The sequence below is a fragment of the Linepithema humile genome, chromosome 6 (assembly GCF_040581485.1).
Source record: "Linepithema humile isolate Giens D197 chromosome 6, Lhum_UNIL_v1.0, whole genome shotgun sequence".
Taxonomy (NCBI): Eukaryota; Metazoa; Arthropoda; class Insecta; order Hymenoptera; family Formicidae; genus Linepithema; species Linepithema humile.
The window spans coordinates 19843739-19865450 of NC_090133.1; the positions used below are offsets into that span (position 1 = coordinate 19843739).

Genomic DNA, 21712 nt, shown 5'->3' on the forward strand with positions numbered 1-21712 from the left:
ATTCTTAACGTCAACGTCGCGCAAAAACTTCGGCTCCGTTGACGTTGGCATGCAAGAGGAAATGGGTCAGTTTTTATGAGGAAATATCAAGTTTTTACATTACACTCAACACTGTGATTACTTTCGACGTATATCATAAAGTATTACGTTATCGATATCGCTTACCGAGTCTATCGGTTACAATAGCGATTATGGTGCGACGATAATGGCAATTATATACGCGATGTAATGACTAGATAATAAGGTTACGGAACGGATATAGCGTGTCAATGACAAAGCAGAAAGGTACGTTTAACGTAGAATTAATTCAAATATACATAATCAAGTTTAGAAAAAAATGTGCGAATACACAGCCAAATTTGGAGAAGTAAAGCATCGGCATAAGAAACATTTGAAGCAGTTTTTCTAAAATTATTTTTTCAATGAATCTGTGATAGATTTGATAATGAAATTTTTATTTTTCTAACTTTTAATTTACTCTTATTTAACATCTAATATATATAAATTAATTTTACTTAGTCTTTCTTAATTCAATTTTCAATTATTTAAATTATTCTTTATTTCAATTATTAATTTTTAAAGTCAGTTTTTGCTGCTGATTGCGCGCGATATGCGACACTTATATGTCAGTTTATGCACGTTGCCACATCAGAAACACTACGAGTGTATTGTATACACGTATGGTTTCATCGTGTCGTCGCGTTCTCGAATCACCACATTCCGCAAGTCAAGTACACCGCGTGTGTTGTTTTATTAAGTCCTTATTTATAGTCCAACGTGACGGGTTTTCAACTTCCCTTTCCTCTCTCCTCATCTCTACCATTTACTGTATCGTCTCTTTGATCGTCGAGATAAGCTGGTCCTGACAGAAGAATCAGAGGCATTTCTTCTCGGACTCCGTCGAAAAAAGAATTTCCAACAATTACTTTTGGCCATGCCAACAATTTTTGTACGAGCAAAAAGGAATCTCTTTTATTCTAAAAAAATGTATCTCGTTAAGATACACAACATTTATATCGTGTATATTTTGAGATATGTGAATTCGTGAAATATTACTAAGAATTTATTACTATCGCTATTTTATGCTGATTTATACGGAAAAAACAAATGTGGCCGATACATGTGTTTTAATCTTAATATATTTCCATTCTGTTTAATAGTTTAAAAAAGGAATAGCTTAACGAGACGCAGCGGAAAGGTTAATCTTGTTACATCTTTTACGAGAACTATAATACCCCGCAATACATCTCTGTATTCGATCTCTCAAGCTACAACGCTGTACCATCGATTTACGGTGGATATATTTCATTTATGTTTGTTTCCCCGGTGTTACGCAGGGAGATGCACCGGCGTTGCATGTATTTCACGGCTGAGAAGTTAGTGGGTTGCGCTATTCTTCGTTGTCGAGGGGAAATTATCGGTGTGCGTCAAGATTAACATTTGTGTGTTATCAGTAGTTAAAAGCAAACTCTTAAATATTATCTCGACGTCAGAATAGAATGAGGTATAAACACATAATCTAATAAATATCGAAAAAATAAGGCGAAGTAGGAAAGAAAGTGATGGGAAGAGAGATGGAAGGAGAACGGAAGTAATAGATCATTATAGAAAAGGCTGTATCTATAAAAGAGAAAATTTTGTATCGAACTTTGCTCATTAACGCATAATCTATGATTCAATATTAATCTACTAACTCATTTAATATAATACGCAGATATTACAAGCAGTTGCACGAAGTAAATTAAATGTTTTGCAATTTGTAAACAATGCACGCAAGTTATGCCATAATATCGGAACTTACGTGAAAGCTATCTGCACGATTATCCATAGCTTCAAAATAGAAATCAATCTCAAGGGCAGTCGTCAGATAATAAAAATATTTTGTTATCTAAGACGTGTAATGTACGAATGAGAACGGAAATCACTTGTTTGGATACATACATTTTCATTATCCGAAGCGAAGTTTGGTTTTTGGCTGACGAAGATGTTTTTCCACTTTTAAATTTTCCATTATCTTCGAATCATATCCGACATATAATGAAACGATAACTTTGCCAGAATCTGTTCTATATCAACATACTTTGGAATTCAAATTAAAATGTTAAACTCAGCTATTGTTTTCGTATTGGACAGACTTTGTAATCTTAGTATTGCAAATATTGACTTAAATCTTTCTTTAAACCTTACCACGATTTGTAGATAAAAAAAGAAATAAAAATTATAAATTTAATTCTCAGAAAATTGATAAATGATTTTCAGTGCAAGTTACTTTTAAATTTATCGCACATTTATCGTTTATATTATATTTATGAGAAATATCTATCTTGCATATACCAAACCGAATTTTGGCCACCTTGTAGATGGCAAAGAGAATGCAAGACTACTAGGGTAGAGCTCTGGTCCTGAGGGATCGATACGAACCGTTGCCTGCTGCTGCTGCTACTGCTGCTGCTGCTGCTGCTGCTACTGCTGCTGCTGCTGCTGCACGGGTCTGCACATTCGCCAATAGGCGACAACCTTGTAACTCGGAAATGCACACTTGCGAAAGTCTCGCATATATAAGTTGCTTTAGTTAGAAAAGTGAGATAATTTTACGTAGCTTACAAAGCCCTTTATCTCGATTAAAAATGTTTCGTTAAAATTAAATTGGTTTTTATGGTTCATATACAAATGTGATGTAACTTAATGTAAATTTAAACATAAATAAATTTCTCTCGTTAGCAGCAGAGCAGAATTAACAGCGGCAGAGAATTTTAAACAGAAACACTAATATAACTCGATCACGAAATCACTTTAAATACTAACTTGTTAAATACAAAATTTAGAGAGTGACGTTTGAATTTTGCAATAAACTGTATTAAAATTAATTGGTAGTAAAAGTAAACGAAGTAGAACAGCCTATTAAGATTACGCTGTTCGACGCGATTTTCACGAACATTAAACGTTATATGCGTTTTGGCATAGTGCATCGTTCAACATCTTATGTATTTTCATGCGTTTCGGTGATTGTTTGGATTGTTAACGACCACTTCGTTGTCTTTATGTGGCTACAAATCGCACCGATAGGATATTCTTGGCCATTAGCCAAGCCGAGCTTTTGTTTACCGCGATATTCACATGTAACTGCCAGTGCAGCAAACTTATTCATACACTTTCAATTAGCTACGTCTGACTATATACCGCAATAGAAAATCTCTCATGCGATGATAATCTCTATAAATACGAATTTATCATGTTAATCAAGATGCAAGAGATTAAAGATGTAAGATACGCGTTACATAAACCATCATAACACGACATCAGTATTTCTTTCTGTCACGCTGTGCCTTTTGTCAATGCCTTTTTTATCGAATCACATATGGTATACCGTGATCGCGATCCGTTAATTATCATAATACGCGATTGCTTATAATAATAGCGTTTAATGATTTTGATTGTCTTTGTCTCATTTGCATGCGTCAAAGTTAATGATGATTGCAGCTCGAGACTGCTCCGGCTTAATACACGCGTGGTACACGTGTTGTCGTTTTCGCTTCGCGTTCGAGAAATCGCACGCTGCATTATAATGTCAGTGCGCGACAAAAGTGTCACCTGATGTTAATCATTGACGATTTGCATTCGCCACGCTGCGTTTTCGCAACGAAATTACGACGCGCGATGAGGTTTACCGATTTGCATTGTGATATCGGTGATTTTGCGCAACATCGAAAATAATAAACCATTTGTTAGACAAGAAAATATACTCTTCGCGTACGCCAATAATTGTTTTGTGGCTTCACCACAAAACATAACTCAAATGAGTAATGAACTGAGTTGAAAATGCAATTTTCATATATTACAAATTGCATTGCGTCTTGAGTTGCAATTTTCTCTATTTTCGAAAAAGTAGAACACATGAAACGTTTACAAAAAAACATTTAATCATATGTGATCATCTCCGATTTATCATACTTTGCACATTTACAATCGATGCGCGTGTATTGTCTGCCAAGTGCATTTTCGTATGAAAAACTAGCAGATATATTTCCAGCTAAAAAGCTATTGTGGGCAAAGAGTTTCATGAAAATTTTATCTTGGAGAAAGCTCTCATTGCGAATTTTCCTCGTTTACAGTATATTTTCAAGTGTAACCCGTACATACGTACATACCCGTGCGCGCACATTCTGTGAATTATACTATAATACCGTATACATGACACAGCTACGCTGACGCTGGCAGGTGTAATGTTTGCGGAATTGAATTACCATTTGCTTACTCGTTGAGTCTAATTATGCTGGGCGGAGAAAAAGTGCACTGCGAGCAGCGAGGCGGATTGACAGGACGAATTTTCTTGTCATCTTTCCGATTACATTCATGTGTTAACAAATCAGTTTTTTTCCCCCTTTAATCGGAATCATATCTCATGCAGTAAAAAACAGTTGTAATGAAATACGTTTCACAGAACTTATTTTATTTGAACGCCACAAACTGGATGTATTTTTTTTTTTATTGACTGAAACTAAAGTTGCGAAGTTAGTAATTAAAGTTTCTTTGAGATAAAATTGAAGTGACTGTATTCTGTAATAAATCTATAAGATGTTTATCATTATAGATTTATTATGCAGAATACTGATTTTACAATTTAGAATAATTTTTACAATTTTCTTACTCTTTTACTTTTACCGTAATCTCATCAATTTAAATATCTCACAAAATGCGGTGTCTTCTCGACTATTTTAATTTCCTTAGAGAAATCTGTAACGTTTCTGCTTCATGTATTACGTGAATGTTTAAAGAAGACGCTTTAACTTTAAAACGATATAGAATACATGCAGAGCACGAAGAGCGCTGAGTTCGAACGCAATTTCATCGCGCGTTTGTATTATCGAAACCGAATTATCATATTCGATAATGCATATAACAGTGCTATCTGATTTTAATTCGAGTGATGATTTCCAAATTGATGCAAACATCAAATAATTTTACATTACTTTCGAATTTATATACATTTATTTTTATTTTACGAACGACATTATGTCCATTATTATATTCATAATTACAAAAATTTTGCAATATTTATACTGTTGTTTATCCACGTATTTCGAGATAAAAAAAATCGAAAGAACGTCGGCGGAAGTCTTGCTCACAATATATTCGTTCGCGAAATTCGATTTATCATAGTGTCCATTAAAACTTTGCTTGCACCTGCAGATATTATGTTCGTAGTACATATTGTAGTACTTAATACAATATGTATACTCGATTCACATGCCACGAACATATATGCGAAATGTAGTTAGGTTTACGAGCCATTGTGTGGCGCGTGGTTTTTAACTTCATTTACTTCGTGGCGTGATATCTCGAAGAGGCTCGTAACGGGTAGCGCAGGCGGTCCCAAGCTACCCTCGGGTGATTTTCAGCAGGACTAAAAGTCTCTGCATACGCCGCTAAAGCCACATGCAGTTCAAAGCGCATATTACCTTTGCCCTTTCTCGCTAACATGCGTCCTCTATTTGTCCTTTTACGATTTTCCCGTAATTATTGCAGCAGCGCAGTTCGCCGCGAGAGTTAAGACATCTGTCCGGTGCTCTTACCTCCTATGCTTTTTGCATTCGCATTTCTCTTGCTCTGATAAGGTTACTGCGTAATATCGTTGTTTTAATGGAGAGACGGAGTATAAGAGCCTTTTCCATTATTTCTGTCCGTACAGCCAATTAACTCAAATGGATTGAATTTCGTTGTAAGGAAGGTGATATAAAAAATTCACGACGCATATTATTAATAGACTATACATAAGTGTTCGTCTAATATCAGAGCGAGAGAAAATTTATTTATTATTTATTATTTTTCCCAATGCTTGCCAATAAATGCATGGAAAAAAATATTCCAAAATTCATACTTTATTATCAGAACGTAATTAAATGCTAAATTATTTTTATATGTAAAAATTAATTGCGTGGATTATACTGCTCAGTTTTGAATTAAACGTTGAGTAATCTTTATACGATTAATTTAAAATATATGTATAATAACGATGGAATTTTTTTCTCTGTTACACCGTTCACTGGGCGAGCATGCACAGCGGTTTTGAGTTTGTGGTTTTCCGCATGCATGCAATCAGATTTTTTAACAAAATACCGCTTTTCAATTCACTCGACAGTAATCGCGGCTCACTCCCCTCTTTCGGTCGCGGTTTTATTGAACGTATTAATAGAGAGTGGGTTTGAGTGATTAAATCAATTAATTAAATAGAATCCCCGTCGCGCGATTAAACAAAAGTAATTCTTTATCATGGCAAAAGATCTCTGCTATTGGCATGTACGTTATTATGTTAATCCTTTTTCTCTTTTTCCAAAAAGTTAATATACATTAATATTTTATGTCGTAAAATAACATATTAATTCACGGATGAGTCGGTTACATTAACATGTGAGAAAATTCTTCGATAGAAATTGCAGGGAGGTAGAGATAGTAAAAATCCTTAGATCTGACAGAATTCGGCTAGATGTAAGAATAGTGCACTTGGGATTCAATTTGGCGAAATAAAACCTTCTGCCACATTGGTAAAAATCGCTTTCACGATTTAACACCCTCGAATCGGTCCTGAGAGAATGTAAATTATTTCTTTCCTCTTTCACATTTTGCTCGTACCTCATATTTAATACCATGTGGACTCGTTAAATAATTTCCACTATATTTGATCCTATTAAGTAAATTCAGTCTATAAATTCCTCCTTTATTTCACAGCGTAAATTGCTGTTATTATTTGCATTTCAGCTTTTATGCTACTTACAATTAACTCCTAACATGTAGTTATTAAAATATATTTTGTAATATGCGTATGCTATATCGGCGACCTGATAATGTCGATATACATAACGCGATATACATTACGGTTCATACATCGAAATTTTAGTTGTCAACATGGCCCTTACATTTACGCAACACCGATTATCGTAAATTTTGCGATCTCGCATTACCTGCAGTGCACAATGATTTGCGGTGAAACGCTTGTTTGTACAACCCAATAATTAACGTCGCGCGTAATTAATGTCGTCTATTACGTGCAACATGATATATAATCGTGAATTTTTTTTCATTTTACGGTCCGCAATTTTCGGTATAACTAACTCACATGTGAAGGTGATGTTATACGTCACACTCGTGAAACAATAACGTATCGCATACGAGAACGTGTCAGAGATATTTCCATTTTGATTTTAATGATAAATTTTCTTTTTAAAGTCGAATATTTCGGAGCGCTCTATATTCGAAATGCGAACCAGACAAGTCAGGTGTGCAATAGTTCCTTTTAGCAGTAACGACGTTGCACACGTTCGATTTCAACCCGCGAACGAAGAAAAGCTATACGTAAAGGAATTTATCTGTAAACTCTCGCCTGTCTCGTTGAAGTGGCGGAAGAAGCTGCGCACTAAAAACGGGATGGCCCTGGAGGTTTGTTCGGGGAATTCTGCGGACATACTGATACAAGCCCGCCCACCATCCGAATACATCCGAATCCGCGGCTAGAGATAGTAACTCCTCGAGCTTTTTGCTTTCGTCAAATCCCGTTTTATCCATCTCGGTTTTTGGAGATGGACCAGAATTTTATTTCTTCACCAACTTTTCTGGAGAGAAATTTAACCCCTCTTTTATTTCTTGCAAAGCATTCTGCAACGAGAAACTTTGAGTCTCGCGAATGTAGGACGATTTTTGTTCTTGCACTTTCCTCTCCGCCCTCTCTCTCTCTCTCTCTCTCTCTCTCTCTCTCTCTCTCTCTCTCTGTGTTTACGCTGTGTCGGTCAATTCATCATTCGTTGTAGTAATTAAGACGTGACGATGAGGAACGATGCATCAGGCAGAGAGTGATGGACTGTAAACGTTATCACGAAACATCCAAGTTCGAGTTAGGTCTAGGCCTAGGGCAGAGATCACACGTACGGCAGGCATATACTTCCTCGAAACGAGAACTTGACCTATAAAAGCTCGCGATTGAGCTTTCGCGGCGGTAGTAATGTACCGCTCGCACGCGATCCCGCGCTTCGGAACGAGGCCGCGTATACCTACGAAACTATCCGGCGCGAAAATCGTTCCCATGCTATAAATACGAGGGACCGTGTTGAAGGAAGGGATGTAAATTAATCAAGGCTAATGCCTCGAACTCATGTTGCCTTATCGATAACAGGTAGTTCCCTTCACTCTATGAAAGCTCCGCCGGTCCGTCCGCGTCGACGATACCAATCTTCTTAAAAGAAGATTCCTGCGCATCGGGTAATTCGCAGTAAGTTGTTTGCACAAGTCGAATGCTAAACTTCGCGGACGCATAGTCTTATCTAAAATAAGATTTACGGTCACGCGTTCGTGGTCAGAAATACTGCGTCTTTACCGCTGACAGAATTTAATAATAATTTTGGCAAACACCGAGATTCTGGAAATTAATTGCGTCGTTAAATTTTGTCATCGAAAGCGGTCCGCGTGAAGAAACTGTGAGTTGCGGCATGAAAGATTGCAATTACTTCTGAAAATTAATGTCTCAAGTAATAATGAAAATTGTATTGATTTCAACGAGACACATATTATAAATGAGAAAATTTAAAAATGTTGCATTAAGAGAACTCATTAAAGTGATAATGAGTTCACAAAAATATCCCAGCTGTTACATTTGAAAAATGGCGTTATAAGCTTCCGCTCTGCAATTACATGCAAATTATTTCGTATCTCGTTGAATCCATTCAGGAATGTGTTCTGTGCGCATAAATAATGTTCCGCAGCATGCGCAGGAGAATGTAAATTCACGCAAAGTTTAATGCGAGATCCGATGTATTCTCGTGCCTATTTATCGTATCAAAGAACTCTGAAATGTCAAGGATCGAAGGATACGCCACGTCACGCCCATATCCGCCGATATTGGTCGCTTTCGCGAATGGCACGTCGTTGCATTCTGAGGCAATAATCCGCGAGACTTGCATTTGCTTTCAAGGGCGATATCGACCATTCGATATTTTTTCCGTGCAATTCCTTTTACTTCTGTTTAATGACGGGCTTTCGTGAGGAGGACTGACTGATAGCGAGCTTACAGCGCGTTCCAAGAAAACGTCTTTTTACAACGCAATCTAAAAATTTCCAACCGTTATCTTTAAATTATAAATAATTCAAAAAAACATTTTTTTTATTGTTTATTTCTTTGTTCATCCTCGAGGCCGACTCTTCCTCCGAAGTTGCATTAACAATTTCTGCAAAGTTGATACTGCAACTTAATTTCCCCGGACTTAAGAAAGTTATAATAGTCGCAATGTTCAATTATGCGAACAAACTAATTTGAATGCGTTCGAGTGCGGGAGAAAGCAATTTTCAAGTCGAATGCGTTTCCGCAAGATCGATTGCGGAAACACAAAGAGCATGGTGCGAAGCACGTGGCGATGGCGCTTCGACGGACAGTGGTTGGTATCGACCGACCCCGAAATGTACCTTGGCCCCACCTCTCCGCCGAACCCCATCGGCATAACTAGCCCTACCCCGCCGCGCTGACTATCCGCGATACCGACACCGTTGCATCCCTCTGCCTGCTGTGCTCGCCTGCTTCTCTCCGAAGTCCAAACGTTGCGTCCTTGGAAAGAGGCATGACGCAGATTGGCGACGTGCCTAACGGCTTCTGATGCTGGACGGTTATTTTCTTGGCAGTTTGTTGCGCGAGATCTTCTCAATTTACATTTTATCTATTTTTTGTCGTTTTTTTTCTTCTTCTCGTTCGGCAGGATCCGTTTCGCGCGGTCATCAATATTCGTCGTAATTCAAAACCACGATTTTGACTACGACCGAATTAGGAAACGGTAACGCAAAAGCATACGATACGCGTAACATCGCGTTATATTCGCTCCTTTGACGCCATTCGACAACAGAGGAGAGTATTGAAAGGTTTACGTCGCAGCTACATGTCGATACAAGCCTACCTTTGATGGTTGCGTATGGGGGGTGCACAATTAACGCGTGCGCCTATTATAATATTAACGGTATTTGTGGAACAGATTGGCTCGCGAGTAGTAGCATAAAAGCCTTTGACGATACGTTAACAATGCGGTGTCACTTAATTTTAGGTAGCAGGATTTAATTACTTGTTAGAGCAATAATTATTTGTTATTGGGTTTATTTACACGAATACCAGAGATAACGATGTCTAATTAGGTTAATCAAGTCATACATTTTTACGATTTTAATAGCGTGCAAAATTATTTTATATTTTGCATAATTATTTGCATTTACAAGGAAAGAAACAAAACTGAATGCATGTATAGAACAATAGCAGTAAACAGTAAATAAGACTTAATAAAGCAAATAGTCGGCAAAGCAATATGTAATAATAAATGATATTACTGTTAAATATTTATTAGGATAATAATATTGCGTTTAACAAATACGAATGAATCGATGAGTAAAGCAGTTTATTTTATAATGTTTAAAAATCAACCCGATTTATCTTATATTTGAATAAATTACATATATTATATAAATATATAAATGTTTCGTCCGCTTATCCACTTCGTTCGTATTTACTTTATGACGTACATGAAATATTTTTCAATTATAAAAAAATTGATATATTACAAAAATGTCACTTTACCAAAGAACCTCCATTTCCTTGATCTCCATACGAACATTTTACTAATTTAGCCATCAAGGCTTCGCAGATATTTCTTGCAATACCTGGTATATAGTATGTGAAGATAAATGTCACTTTTCAGCCGGAACACATAGAGGAAATCTCGAGGAAATCAATTTATCGATGTGTCCTCTACAATTGAAAATTGACATTTATCTTTAATAATATACCAACTATTGCGAGGAATATCTCATCCAACAAATTGGTGTGAGTCACGTGAAAACTAGGAAAGTACTGGTTTTTTATCTTTGTGATGATATGTTTCGTAATATTAATATCCTCAATAGGAGAGAATTTTTAACTTTTACTGTACGGTTCGATCCATATTATTATTTAATATTTAACGATAAAGTTTTATATTTATTCTACGTTGCACGTGTGCACACGTTTGTTCCCTTTGTTCTCTTTATTTATTAATTGTAGAGACATCTAGATTCAACTTTCTGTTGAGATAACATTTCTCGCACTACTAATTTTCTCAATAGAGGGACAAAGCTTAATGTGTTTTATCTTCACTGTAATCTCTGTGTCTATTTTGTCCCATTATCGGTTTCGTGTTTAGCAACGAAAGAGGGTCGTTAATTCAATTTAGGGCAAGCCTGATACGCTATCAGCCTTCATTCAATCTTCGCGAAAAATGGTTCATTTGGATCGCGTTAAACTTTTAAGAAAGGCAGACACAACTTTGCGCGTCATCGCACGAAGTAAAGAGCGAGGTAAAGTGAATTACGTAGTAGAGTGCAAGCAAACTTGCGAAAACGCCTTGCTGGACTGCTCGCCTCGGGCACACGAGTATTTGATCAAGTTATCGCAGGATTCCGGCGGATATTAAGCAATTATCCAGATTTCGATTGGCAACATCCTTTCTTCAAAAAATGGGAATCGGATACACGCGCTCGCGATTACCAGGTGTTCGCAGATACGTCAGCTTTAACATATTATTCGCTTTATTAAGCAAAAGTGTAAAGAATATAATTAATACGAATTTAAGATAAGAATATAATATACGCTAATTTAATTTCGATTGCTCTGTTTGTTTCTTATGCATAAATACATTATTTTATGTTTCTTTAAATTTTCATTTTGCGCATTAAAATTTACTCTTTGCAGCTTATATTCGCATCGTTTCATTTTGTATTTCATATTCAAATGCAGCGATTAAGCTCCATGAAGCTTATTCCGTTCGGAAGGTCATGCAAATTACTAATAAATGTATTGTATCAACGCATTTAAGTATTCATACGAATTTTCTATCGATTCGAGAGGGATCAGAAATAGCTTCGCAATATTCTACAACCATTCTCTTTGACGAACTGCACGCTGCAGCAATAATTTGCGAATGAAGTCGTATCTAAATAGGCTTAACATGAAGAAAATTATAATTTTCGAAATAGTTTGCGACGGCACGTTCCGCGCACTTGCGTCATGCATTCCTTTGTTCTGTTCGCGCCGGGAGTCGATTTCGCGACGATTAAGTTTCCTGCGCTCAGACTACAAACTTGCTATCACACAAGGCGCGCCGCTTGCGAAACGCAGATACCGACGACGATAATCACGGATTTGCGTAAACTAATGTCACCTCGATTCCACCATCGGTCACCATTGGAGCTTTCCGTTATCGCATTATTCGCGTTCTCAAGCGCAACGAGCTTATATTTGCGCAGTGTGTTACGCTGTCTTGGCTGCAACGCCATTCCGCGACCTCAAAATATACGTACAAATGAACACGTTTCGCTGTCGATAGACATAATTTGCATAATGGGTCGCGTCGCGAAGTGACTTTTCGTGTAACACGTAGGGTTTATCCGCGTAGACGTGGTGCGCGTGCCAATAGAGTCTCCGGAAATATTTTCGCTCATTTATTACGCGAGGGCGGGCAGGGGAAAATAGAACGCTTCGACATTATCGCGTAAAAGGAGATCTTTAGTAAAAACGCGCGTCTGATGCTTTAACGCGTCCGTCATCGTGAAATGCATCTCGTCGGCTCTTTTCGGAATTATCCACGACGAGAAATCCTTTTCCTCGCGAACGACTGCAATGTGTGTGATTAAATTAAACGCGAATTTTTTCGCTAATAAGAGAGTTTCATATAAGCTCGCCCAAGAGCACACAGTTATTTGTCTCATTAGTAAATTCTTTCTTTACTTTGAAGTTAATTAAATTTTCTTTAATTCACATCACCGCGGATTTCCTATTTAATGCAGATTTGTGTTTAATAAATGAAAATATGTACAATTTCGCATTGTAGAAATTTTCCTTAGAAGCGGAAGTCATAAAGAAACAGGTTTGATATCTTATAATCAAATAACCAATGTTTGAGGAATCGTATATGCAGCATTTCAATTGCTGATAAAACATATTTGCTTATGTATTACATTGTGATCGAACGCATCATATAGGGCGGTATTTGAGTTTCTTCCCGGGAACAATCGAAGTATCGTGTTTGCTGAAGTACAGTTTGCTGTGGTTGTCATTCAATGAAAAATAAAAGACGAGCGATCCGAGCTGAATATCCGTTATATTTATCTGTCTCTTACCGGCGACGAAGCAAAATGGTCGCGCAAAACGGAGAAACTCTATATCGCAAATAGCGGCCGACCGACCTATCCTTGTCTCTTCATTTACATTTGCATTTTAATGCTCACGCGTTATCGCCGCCGTTATGACCGACGTCTTTTCTTTTTCACGCGAGCTGTTTACATCGCTATTAAATCTGCACTTCTACGTCTTGTCGTAGCTGTCTATTTCTACAATGTAGCACGGAAAAAATATTATTGCGCAAAAATAGTGTTTTGCATATATTCAACAACAAACTTTTCAGTCAAAAGTGCTGGTTATCATCAAATTCATTGCAAAGTGAATATTTAACAGTTTTACAAGCTTTTTTTGTAATATAGTTTATAAAAGTGTATAATTATAAATTGCGTGTGTAACATATTTAAAAAAAAATGGTTCCAGCGAATGAACATAAATATTGAACAGAATTTGGAAACTGCAAAGTTTTACTACAAACGATAACATCAGCTGCTTCTGCAAATTCGTCGAACATTCACGGATGGTAGAAGCGCTGCGCCGCTTTGCTGCGTTTTTACCGGTAGCTGATGTAGTAGTTCAGAACCGATGCATATACAATTGTTTTTAATTAACGACACATAGTTTTACATATCCGATATTGAATATTGATGAAGTACATGCATCTACTTAATTAAAGATAAATTAATATTTTTAATTATATTGACGTTATGTTCTTGATTTGTTTTGTTTTTTCTTTGAAAATAAATTTATCGCTCCGTTTGCTCTTGTTATTGTAAATTAATTTAAAAAGCAGAAATTATCTCGGTTGTTATTTAATGAAGCGAAGCAAAATTGACTTACCCTGTTATTCTTTTTACACAGTTGCTTCCACCGCGGTTGCTTCCCTTTGCACGAGCGTGTCGTGGTAAGATGTCGCGATAAAGGGTTAATATATTGATTAATTATTTTTGTTTTTATTTTTATAAACCTCATCGCCTTTGGTGTCCACGCGTTATATGTAGTCTCTGCATAACATGTTTTTGAACAATGAAGTACAGTTTTTATAAATAGTGCAAAAGACGTGCTGTACTCACTGAAAATTCTAGGACAAAGAAATTATGAAAAATTATAGAAAATCAATATATCTGTATTTTTTTACAAATTATGATTATTCATTGAATTTTATTATTATTATTTCGAAATCAGGGCAATGTTTTGCGAATATATCAATTTAGAATGGAGCCATTATTGACTATCTCGCATGAAAAACAACAATTTATTACAAAATAGCGATATTTTTTCCACAGCGAAATTGTGTTTAAGTATTATCAAAGTTGATTTGGCAAGTTCGGGTTTTAGCTATCAGAGTCTAGTTGTTCATAAAATTTGTTAACAGCTTAATTTGTTAACTATTAACAACAAAATTTGTTAATTGTTAACAACAAAATTTGTTAACAACTTATTCGTTATTAAATATATGCAGGACGCTATATTAATTGAAACTTCATCGTGAAACGTCATTGATTAAATTTAAACGAAAAACATAAAACTGTAAAATAATTGCTTTCTAAAATGAAATGTTAATTTTAGAAAGCAATTAACTCAATGTATTTTCATGGTTTTTCTCGCAAAAGTTATGCAAAGAACGCATTCGATATTAATAAAGAATATTTTTCTGGCAAACCGTTTCAATATTCGTATGATAAAATCATATTTATGCCAATGAAGACGAGTATATTCGCGTATGATTGCGGCATGTGATAAGAGCTGCGAGCACAATGTAATATTGTTTTATAAGATCCTACGCATATTTGCAGCAAATCTGTTTTAAATGAAGAGTAATTGCACGTTATCTTTTTTATTCACTTAATTATTCACTGCGTAGCAATATTATTCAATAAACCCCCATTATTATAGTTAAATCTTCTGTTTCTCCTGATGCTGTATTTACGTTAAAACCAAATATATTCTGATTAGTTGCGGCTTGAGGAATGATAATATGTTCATATCATAAGCACATTTTTATCTTCATTAGAGAGCAATTTTTTATTAGTAAGGAAAGTTTTGCGATTATCTCAGACGCGTAATTTCATTTATAGCAATTTTGTGATTCACTTATTCTATCGTATCACTTTTCGCTTGCGATTACTATTCATGCGAGAAAAATGTAACAGCAACGTCGTATCGCGTCGCGAGTCTACGTTAATGTCGGCCATCGCGCGCCGCGATAGTCGGATTCCCAAAATACGGGTATTATAATTGGCCAGCCAACACCCACGATTTATATGGAGGCAGCAGTCGCGCGTCGCCGAAAATTCTCGATTATAATAAATATTCAACGACCTTGCGTCACGTTCGACTTTCCCTTCTTTTTCAGGGCTGTCTAAAAAGAAACGTAATTATTTGGCGCTTGGTCTTCTTGCATCCTGCAAGCTGCGAAATCTTTTAATTGAAAGATGAACTATTTATGTTTCTTTGAAAGCCCACGCGGGTTTGAGACATAACGATTTTCCAATCGAGCTTTAACGTGTACTAATAACTTATATCAGTCAGCATTTGACACAATTTTGGCAGATATTTTCTCAACACGCCGGATGCAACATGCAACGTATGGCACGTGCTGTAGTAAAATGAAATTTTACCTCACACAGCATTGTTTAAAACATATCTATAATTTCGCAATTCATAGTGCGAATGATTCAATATTTATGACCACTTGCCAGCTCTTTGTATATAGAAAATAGAATATTTTATATACCCATAAATTATTAATATGTTTTCGTTATGCATGAGAAGTTGTTGAAAATAAAAGATGACACATTCTTTGTATATCGCATGTACAATCGTAATTCACGACATCAAATCAACGATTCTTGGGAAAGGTTTTTTATATTAAATTTATTTTTTATATATGATTTTCATATTATCTTGCGTACATTTTATTAGAAATGGGAATCATCAATCATCACTCGTGACCCGCACTAATGCTCGATTAAAGCTACTACTACGATTTAGACCACGCTTTTGTACTTTTGCCAAATCCGACATCTTCATTAATAAAGCCGGTGTTTGCGGTTAACAAAAATTGTAAAAGATAATATTAACGCGCATTAACGTATTTATAATTTATTTTTAATCGCAGAAAAATTATGAAAACAAAGAAGATAAATGCTGTAACTGTTACTGAAATCTCGAACGATGTGCGAGAAAAGAAGGAACGATGATGAAATTAGATTAATGCGGAAAGCCACATTTAGCGTGACGGGCATAATGGCGGGCATAAAAGTGATATCACGATGTATTCACGCGTGTCGTGACTCGAAAATCGAACAAACTACGTATACGTGAGAAAAGCGACGACGTTCAAAATAATCCAAGTCGCTCTATAAATACAATACGACATTCAGTCGTGTGCGGTGCGTCGCGATGTCCAGATGCTTACTTCTATTCGCTCGGTAATCATCGATTTAATTACCGGTTCTATTATATTAATTGAATCAATCAGTGGTTTGTAGTTGAGAAAACGTTTGGTCACGCAGAACATTTTAATTATATCTTTTTAATTCGATCGTTAAATAAAATGTGAGAATAATTTTGTCATTTAAGCACAGTGCAATTGTATGCAATGAAGTGACGTGTATTGAAGAAATGCGTATTTGCAAATATAAAAATACTTTACCGCGACGTTTCAAACATTGAATGATGGACATAGTGTGGATTGCGAGTAATTGATGATTACGATTTATCTGTACGCAACGAGACGTTAATTGGCATCTTTGCCAATTAATCGTATTACGATATAACAATCGAGATCGTATCAATGTAATTGCATAACGCGTAAATAAATATGTCAATCAAGCGACTTCAAAATCGCGTTTAATTAACAGTGCAATGTACTGATAAAATTTTTTAAATATTTTTAATGTAACAATTTCGTAAATATCTATTTAAATAATATTATTATTATTTGATTATTAAATACGCATTAATTTTATTATAAATTTATACAAGTATAAATGCAAGTATAAATTTATACAAGTACAAATTTATATTTTTCTTTCGCTTGCGAAACTTTCAGCGAATCTGGCATTTAATGGTTGTGCTACAATTTTAGATGAGGTGGGACGCGTCGCGTGTCGCTTTCGTGACTTCGCGTATCGTTGTGTCGCAGAACGGCGATCACGCAGCCGTCGGCGGAGTGCGTGCGTTTTGAGAGCGGTTGCAAAAAATCCGTGTAATTACGCGCCGCACAATGGAGAGGCTTAGCGTGGCGGAAATGTTGCGCCGGAAAGATAGGAGGCGCCGCAGGGGATGGACAGTGGTCGGGCACGAATTACGGTAAGTATGATAAATCACGTGGAAATTTTTGGCTGCTTTATCGTAATATAAGATATTTCTCGGAGGCTGAAATAAATGCCAGGTGAGATCGTTACGGTAAACCGCACGTGCGGTAGAAAGGAAATGTTTTTGATCGAAGCCAAATTACACTCTAGAGACCTATAAAAATAAAGTTGCATCGCGTATTCGTGTTTCAAGATGATTTAATGAACCTCAGACTTTTTCTATAATGCACTGATGATTTTTTATGACTTTAATTCAAATTATAGGATAGAGTGCCAATTTATTAATTGACTAATTATATTAAATATTAATTATATTAAATTTTAGGATTTTTTATCAATCCGTAATTTTTTTTTTAACAAGAAGTTTAAAAGAATATTATTTAATCAGATTTTTGTCAACTAATATTGATTTCTAAATTAATTAAATAAATTTTATATGCGGAGCGTATCTATTACTTATTTCTTATATGTTGCAAGTATGTTTATAATTATTAACAGTTCCAAACCTTTTTTTTAATTAAATAAAATTTAAGAAATTATTTCGTGTGTGTTTTCACATACTCCATATATAATAATTTCATTCAATTTTCTATTATGATTGTAATCAAAGAAATTTATCGAGTTTTTTTATAAAATAATTAATAAGGAGAATTTGAAATATTTTAAATTGTGGGTGATGTGTACATCTGCTGGTAAAATGGCCAGCATATTGACCAGGTATTGTTAAAGGCTAACAGTTCTGAATAAACTTTCAATATTATTAAAGGCTTCGTGGAGCTTCAAAGGGGCTTCAAGAGGCTTCGAGGGGCTTAGAGATAATTTGAGAGAATATTGTTTTAATTATATAATATAAAAATATATATAAAATAGAAGAGTTAGGTTAGGTATAATGTAATCTAAATTTTATAATAAATTGATAAATTTTATATTCTTATTTTTATTCAAAGATTTGAAAAATTGAAGACATGTCCACAGCGCTGTAATATTATATAATTTATTTCTTCAAAATTATTATTCTATAGTTATTCTCATAAATGATTACTAAATTATAATTTTATAATCACCTGAGAATAATCTTGGAATTCAGCGTTTTTTGTAGCTCATTTATCGTTTCTTATTCCATATTGCTATTTGCAGTTATTTAAAGTTTGATCTATATAGCCACATTTATTTTTTAACAGTGTTATTTGGGATATATTTAAGCTGCATCCACAAATTGCAGATCAGAGATATGGATTTAATACACAGATTTAATTTTATAATGTAATAATATAATGTAGTTTTAACTCTAAACTGAACGCACATACTTTGTTGTTGATAAATAATAAATATGAATGGACAGACTAGAAAAGATCTTACTATGATCTTTGTCATCTGCTGAATATAAACATGAAGAAATTTAAATAAAAATATGAAGTAATTTAAATAAAAATATGAAGAAATTTAAATAAAAATGTAATTTAAATACAAACTTAATTTAAATAAAAACTATATCTTCAAGATAGTCTTTTAGTCTATTTACTTTAAGACAATTGATCAAAAATATTTATCTGTAATATTGTTGTGCTCTTAACTTGAATTTTGTAATTTTTTTTAAATCTGATACTCTGGCTCTTTATATTCAAAGAAAAAAAACTTTTCAAGATTTTGGTATGTGATATAATTTTTACAGATCTATTATTCCAAAGTATAAAAAAGAGATGATATATTACTCACCGATAGATGATGCGCAACAGCGGAGTTGTAGCTTACACGTTCATCTGTAAAATACAAAAGAGAATTCAAATTATAATAGCGCTCGTAACAATTCATGTTTTAAAAATAAATATCACGCGCATTAAATTGTTCACTTATCTCTCAAGCAGATATTTCGTAAAATTACATAAAAAATTGTATAAATATGTTAATTGTATCTCATATAAATATGGTAAATAATTATGAATATTAAACAATGTATTAATAAACTGGGATAAACAAGCAATATATTCCGCAAATAACAAATGTTGAATAAATAATAATAAATTACCGTAACGTTGCTCCACCGATGCCCGATGTCCCCAGGGCCTTCTCCTCCTCTCAGTTCATCGATGACTGATTCCTTTATGACTCTCACTCACAAAAATACGATCGCGCGATGAACGATACTCCCGAATTTAACCGAATTTTTCGAATACGTGCTTTGTTATCGTGACAAAGAAATAACTCCGAATACGAAACGCACGAGTCTGTTCGACACTCGCGGAACAAGTAACAGAGGCAAAAGAAAATAAAAAAATACATAGTCAATTTTACGCGCCACCTGCCGCGCTTGTGCTATATCTAAACTACTTTTATTTTTTTCTCCGCTTTTTATACGTGAAAACTACTTATATGTATATTCGCGTTTTAGGACATTTACAATGTTTTACTATCTTATATTATGTAAACGTGAAGTAATATATATAAGTTAAATTGAAAGATGTTCGAAATAAAATATTTCTTGTTAATTGCGTGAGTTGATTAATAGTGTAAATCTTAATTGGCAGTTATTTGTGAAGAATATAACATTGCTACATATCGCGATCTCGATTATAGAGTGATTCAGATTGTGATTTTAATAACGTGATTGTACGGAGTGATTTCTATGCTGTCTGATTTCAAATGTCGTGCGAATAATAACTAGTACGCGGATAATATGTAGATAGCGCGCAACAACAGTACGCGGGTAATGCTCGCACACTGTACGTAAAAAACAACAACAAACATCGTGACTCAGCGCCGAAATAGTTTTGTGACTACGGCGCGGCGTACGTGTATGTTACGCACTACCGCATAGTTATTCGCACGGCGACACTCGTGAAGTAAGCACACGGCAGAGATCACTCCATATTTTAGCGTTATTGAACTCGTAAATTCGAGTCGTAGTCGCGATAAATAATAATATTACGTCTCACGAGTAATTGCTAATCAGTAATTTGCATTATTAATTAACTTTTGCTATTAATGACTTGTACATTTTATTTCGCAAATTTTTTATTATAACTTGTACATTTGCTCGCGTTTTTATACATTACAATACGAGATGGTAAATCGCATTAAAAATTCCAAAGCGCGTTGTATAGTATTTTTCACGTATGAAAAGCACAGAAAACGAAAGTAGTTTAGATATAGCATGTAGGCGTAAAATATACTACGCAATTGATTTTCCTTCGCCTCTCTTGTCTGTTTTACGAGTGTTGAAACGGATCCGTGTGTTTCGGAGTTATTTTTTTGCCGACATGTGACAAAGTACGCGTTCGAAAAATTCGGTTCAATTCTGGAGTATCGTTCAAAATATCGCGCGATCGTATTTTTGTGAGTGAGAGTTATGAAGAAACTAGTCGAGGGACTGAGAGAAGGAGGAGGCCCTGGGGGCATCGGGCATCGGCGGAGCAACGTTAAGGTAATTTATTATTTATTCAATATTTGTTATCTGCGGGAGACATTACTTGCTTATCACAGTTTATTGATCACACTGTTTAATATTTCTAATTATTTAATAAACGTATATGAGAATATAATTTTTTGAAATTGCAGCTTTGCAAAATATCTGCTTGAGAAATAAGTAAACAATTTAATGCGCGTAATACTTATTTCTAAAATATTAATCGTTACGGGCGTTACTACAGTTTGGACATACTTTTGTATTTTACAGATCAACTTACAAACTACAACTCCGCTGCGCATCATGTGCCGGTGAGTAATAAATAATTTCTTTTTTAAACATTGGGGTGATGGATCTATATATATAAAAATCATGTCACATTAAAAATTAAAAAAAAATTTCTTTTTTGAATGTAAAGCGCAACAGTATTATTTAAAATTTTAAAAAGATTCAAAAATTTATGTGTTAAAAGCATAAAAGTATTATAGATGAATAACATCCTATAGATCTATTACCTTAAAATGGATGGGCTGGCATAAGATTATGTTAATATTTAATCTTGGAATATGTTCAGTATTGATTTATTGTATATACGAAAACTCGCAGACACAGATTTCATATACCCAGATAAAGAATTCATAAGATAAAGCTCTCTACATCAATATATTATGTATTGCTGCATTGGAGAGTATCTTATTATACAATAAAATATAAATTAAGATACTAAAATTTGCAAACGTGCTTAAAATTTTGATTTGGTAAATTTTTCATACGTTACATTATATAAACTGGTAGTAAAGAAATACGCAGAAACTT

General features: G+C 34.8%; 1 protein-coding gene across 13 annotated transcripts in view; it reads left to right on the plus strand.

Annotated features, from left to right (window-relative positions):
• The window catches only part of dnc (phosphodiesterase dunce), a 331146-nt gene that overhangs the window by 159680 nt on the left and 149754 nt on the right, over positions 1–21712 (plus strand). Inside the window, exons 1-2 of one of the 13 annotated variants that reach the window (XM_012378297.2) lie at positions 20338–20914; positions 21167–21207. The exons of 11 other annotated variants lie outside the window; for them this stretch is intronic. In XM_012378297.2, the coding sequence (XP_012233720.1) occupies positions 20840–20914; positions 21167–21207 (116 nt within the window). In that variant the 5' untranslated portion in view covers positions 20338–20839. Of the gene's footprint in view, positions 1–17193; positions 17489–20337; positions 20915–21166; positions 21208–21712 lie in introns of those variants that run through there. One more of the 13 variants, XM_012378298.2, reaches the window with a different exon arrangement.